Consider the following 4,461-nt stretch of genomic DNA (forward strand, 5'->3'; position numbering starts at 1 on the left):
AAAAAAATCCCTCGTGCCAAATTATTTCGTATCAATGAATTGATTCACGCGTTTAAATTATTCAACCAATTTCTCGCATTGATCGTAAAAAAAAAAAGAAATAAAACTTTTCGAATCTTAATTTTAAATTTTCGAAAAAAAAAAAAAAAAATTCGTTTTTTTGTTGTTGTTGTTGTTGCTGTCGTCGTCGTGAAAATTATTTGACAATTTTGTTAGTTTTCGCATTAAACTATTTAAAAAATAGAGAGAAAATTGATTGAAATGATGGAGGAAAAAGGAAAAAGGGGGAAAAATAATAATAATAATAATAATTTTTTCAACCTCTTTTTATCTCCACCTGTTTTTATATCCTATTAGTTTAACCTCATCCTTTTTTTTCATCTTTTATTTTCCTCAATAATTTTTTTTTCTCTCTTTTTTCTCTTTTCATTTATAATTAACGACTTAAATTAATTTGATTTTTATTTTATTTTAATGAAAATGAATGATCGTTTTTAACTCTTAATAAAAAATTCATAAAAATTTATTATTATTATTTATATAAAAAAAAAAAAAAAATCGTTTGGAAAAATGGGTGGAAAATTAAAAATCAAGAAAATGAATAAAGAATAAATAAATTTTTTTTTTCTGTCCCGCGATTTTTCATTACAATAAAAAAAAATTCCAACAATTCTAAAAAGAAAATATCGAATTTTCTCTCAGGGAAATGTTTATTTTTATTTGGCATTCAACCAACATTTGAAGACCATTATACATAAAAAAAAGTTTTCCCAAGATTCTAGAATATTCTAAAAAAAAAAATATCAAAGATATTTAAATAACATAAACATCAATTGATAACCATCAATTTTTATTTCATTCACGTGTGATTTGAAACCCAATAATATATGTAAATTATTATTATTATTAATTTATGTTTTTACACGTCGCCATTTTAAAAAAGGTTTTGTAAAAAAGGTAGAAAAAAAAAACCAAAACAACAAACAAAGGAATTTAATTTTTAAGTTAAAATAAATAAAAAATTATTACTAATAGGTAATTTAATATACGTTGACAACGGGATTAAAAAAAAAAAAAAAAAAAAAAAAAAAACTTTTTTTTTTTTTAAGGAATTTGAGACTTAAAAATTCCCGAGGGATTTTTACTTTTTTTACTTTTAAAGAGGGTGTGGCCTTGAGTAATATTAATTTGAATATATTTTTTTTTTTTTATAATATACGTAATATTATAATTTTTAATAATAATTAAAAATAAATCATATTAGAAAATAAAAGGGAAGAAAAAGAATTCAAATTGAGTATTAAAAAAATTTTCTTTTTCCTAGCCTTAAGTTATTTTATTTATTTCGTTTTGTTTTTGTTTTTGGGGAGGTGGGAGGGGAGAAGGGAGGGGAGCTAAAAAACAAAACAAAATTTATTATTTAAATTTTTTCTCTGTTTTTTTGTTAAATAAAAATTTTAAAATAAAAACAGAAAAATGTCGATAATAATTGTTTTGAAAAAAAAAAAAAAAAAGTTTTTTTTATAATACATAGAAAAAAATATTATTATCATTGATTTTTAATATAAATAAATAAAATTTTATAATTAAATTAATAAATAAATAAAAAAAAAAAGAAAATTATAGAAAATTTGGCGTCGTCGTCGTCGGTTAAAAACCCCCCGAAAAAAAAAAATTTTAAAATGAGTTTCAAAAACTTTATTTCGTAAAATTAATTTTGATGTAAACCTCCCCCTCCCTCTCTCAAAACCACTACCATCACGATAATATAAAAATTTTATAATTTTCTTTGAAAATATTGAAAAGACTAATTTATTATTATTATTAATTTAATGGCCATAATATTCAATCGAAAGTTTCTTTTTTGGTAATGTTTTCCATCATCTCCATTTTGTTATATTTAACACATTTTTCAATTAATAAATTTTTTTCTTTTAAAAAAAATATAAAAAAAGTAAAACAAATAATTTTATTTCTTACAAAAACGTGGGGAAAAAAAATGTAAGTAAGAAAATTTTTTTTTTTTTTTAAAGAAAATTTTTTCAAAATAAAATAAAAAATCAGGAATTGGAAAATCATAATTACATAAAGTCTTAAAACGATGGTTGCTGTGGTGTCAAAATTAAGTTACGATTGTTCATTTCCTGGAAAAGGAATAAATAAAAAAAGAAAACTTTTGGAAAAGCTTCTTTTTCTTGGAAATTTTCAAAAAAAAAAAAAAAATTTTTTTTAACTTCCCCTTACGATAAAAAAAAAGGCGTTTAAATTTTTCTATTTTTTTTTTTTTCGTCGTCAATAAAATAAAAAATTTTCTTTTAAACGTAATAATAAAACGTTTTTCTATGAAATATTATTATTATTATTATTAATTATTATTCGGGAATTGAATTTTTAAAAAAAAAAAAATGTGTGGCAAAATTCGGGATAGGGCAACAAGAAAAATAAATTTCTTTTTTACAAAAAAAACTAAATATTATTATTATTATTATCACGGGATAAATAATAACCGAGACAAACTAAAAATTCATTGAGTAGGTTAAAAAAAAAAAAGGCAAATTTTATTATTATTATTATTGCCAAAAAAATTTACATTTTTTTTTTATCCGTTGTAAAAAAAAAAAAAATAAAGTTACGATATATAGAATTTTTATTTTTTTTAAAATGGTTCCAAAAAAGTTTTTACTAACATTTTTTTTTTTATTATTAGCTATTATTATTATTATTTTTTTTAAAAAATAAAAATAAAGTTATAAGGCTCCTCGGTAATTTATTAGTCTTATTTTATTATTTTTTTGTTTCTCGTTTCAGCTGTTGGAAAAATCTTGAATATAATTTTCAACATGAAAAACATACATTTTCTTCCTTATATACACTCACATATTTATTTAATATAATAAAAAAATAAAAAAATAAAAAAAATGAAACGTGGAGAAACATTAAATCACGGAAATGGTACCGGTTGTAGTATAGCAACAATAAGTTCACCGGATATACATTTTCCACATTCGTTTAGAGATAAATACGAATCACCGCCGTGTTCGAATCGTATAAACATAACCGTTTCCGCTTTATGGGTAGCCACGCCACTTTTATCAACTGTTTCCGTTGCAGCTGTTTGCGTGGCCGTTTGTACAAATCATTGGCTCGTAACTCAAGAAAATATTAAAAATGGTAATTATACGGGAAGAGGAGATCAAGAATATTTTCCTAAAAATACAATTTCGGGACTTTGGACTCTTTGTTATACCAATCGTAAGTTTATTTATTTATTTTTTGTTTAAATCCTCCCCAACCCTCTTCCCCCCTCCCGCCGCGTGATATTTTTTCATATAAAAATTTTTTTGGTAAAATAAAAATAATAATAATAAATAAATAAATAAATAAAAATTAAATCAAGAGTAAAAATGATCTAAGGTTTTTCTATATTTAAATTTTAAATGGGCGGAGGAGGAGGGGAAGGGAAGGGAAAGGGGTAAGGGGGAGGCGGCTGGTAAATTTATAAATTTGTTTTTTGAATTCGGCAATAATATTTTATTGCAAAAATTTTTGAAAAACGTATATATATATATATAAATTATTTTGAAAACAGTTTAGTGTGTTTCTGCATGAAAAATACTTTATTTGATTTTTTTTTTCGCTTTTCTTTGTATGGGTATGCATGCTTATACGGTTATCTATAGTTTCTGGAATTTTTCCAGTATATATAAAATAAAATAGAATTTTCTTTTTTTTTTTTTATCCTACTGCTTTTTTTTTTTTGATTTATATTAAGTCTTACTGTCGACATATGATTTCCACACTTTTACTTTTATTTTCCTCGCATGATTTTCTTTTTTAACGTAATTTTATTTGGAAAATATCCGTTACAAAAAAAAAATTATCATTGATTTGTCGTAAAATTCGATGCAACATAAAATTATTATTATTATTTTTTAAAAATGATCTCAAATCATGCGGAAAATTTTTTTTTTTTTATTATCAATTAAAATTTGCAAACTGATAATAAGGCAATTTATATTTTTCGATTATAAATCTACGTTTAAAAAAAAAAAAAAAAAAAATAAAATTTAATGAATCCTTTTGTCGATTAAGGGGGGAATAAAATTAGTAATCAAAATGTTTAAATGTAATTTTTCCTCGGTTTTTCTCCCCCCCCCCCCCAAAAAAAAAAGGAAACGATTCGAAAATATAAAATTGTCAACAGTTTTAAATAATTTCGAGGACTCAGGTCACGTTCGTTCCCAACTGTATCGTCCTCCCCGCACAAAAAAAAATTTTCTACTTGAAATGAATATTGATTGCTTCCCGAGGACAGTAAATATTTTTTTTTTTTTTTTTGTTTTATATATTTGATTTTTTTATTTTTTTTCCACCATATTATTTTATTTATTTATTTATTATTTTTTTTTTAAAAAGAAATCGATAAAAAAAAAATTTTTTTTTTTGTTAAGAGGTTTAAAT

At 22.3% G+C, this 4,461-nt stretch overlaps 1 protein-coding gene across 1 annotated transcript in view; it reads left to right on the forward strand.

Annotated features, from left to right (window-relative positions):
* Nucleotides 1–2,918: 2,918 nt before the first annotated feature.
* The window catches only part of Phum_PHUM422280 (Voltage-dependent calcium channel, putative), a gene marked incomplete at both ends in the record, with an annotated part of 3,292 nt that continues 1,749 nt past the window's right edge, over nt 2,919–4,461 (forward strand). The window contains one exon of the mRNA XM_002429105.1: nt 2,919–3,252. Coding sequence (XP_002429150.1) covers nt 2,919–3,252 — 334 coding nt within the window. The remainder of the gene's footprint in view (nt 3,253–4,461) is intronic.

The sequence above is a fragment of the Pediculus humanus genome, genomic scaffold (assembly GCF_000006295.1).
Source record: "Pediculus humanus corporis 1103172108190 genomic scaffold, whole genome shotgun sequence".
Lineage (NCBI taxonomy): Eukaryota > Metazoa > Arthropoda > Insecta > Psocodea > Pediculidae > Pediculus > Pediculus humanus.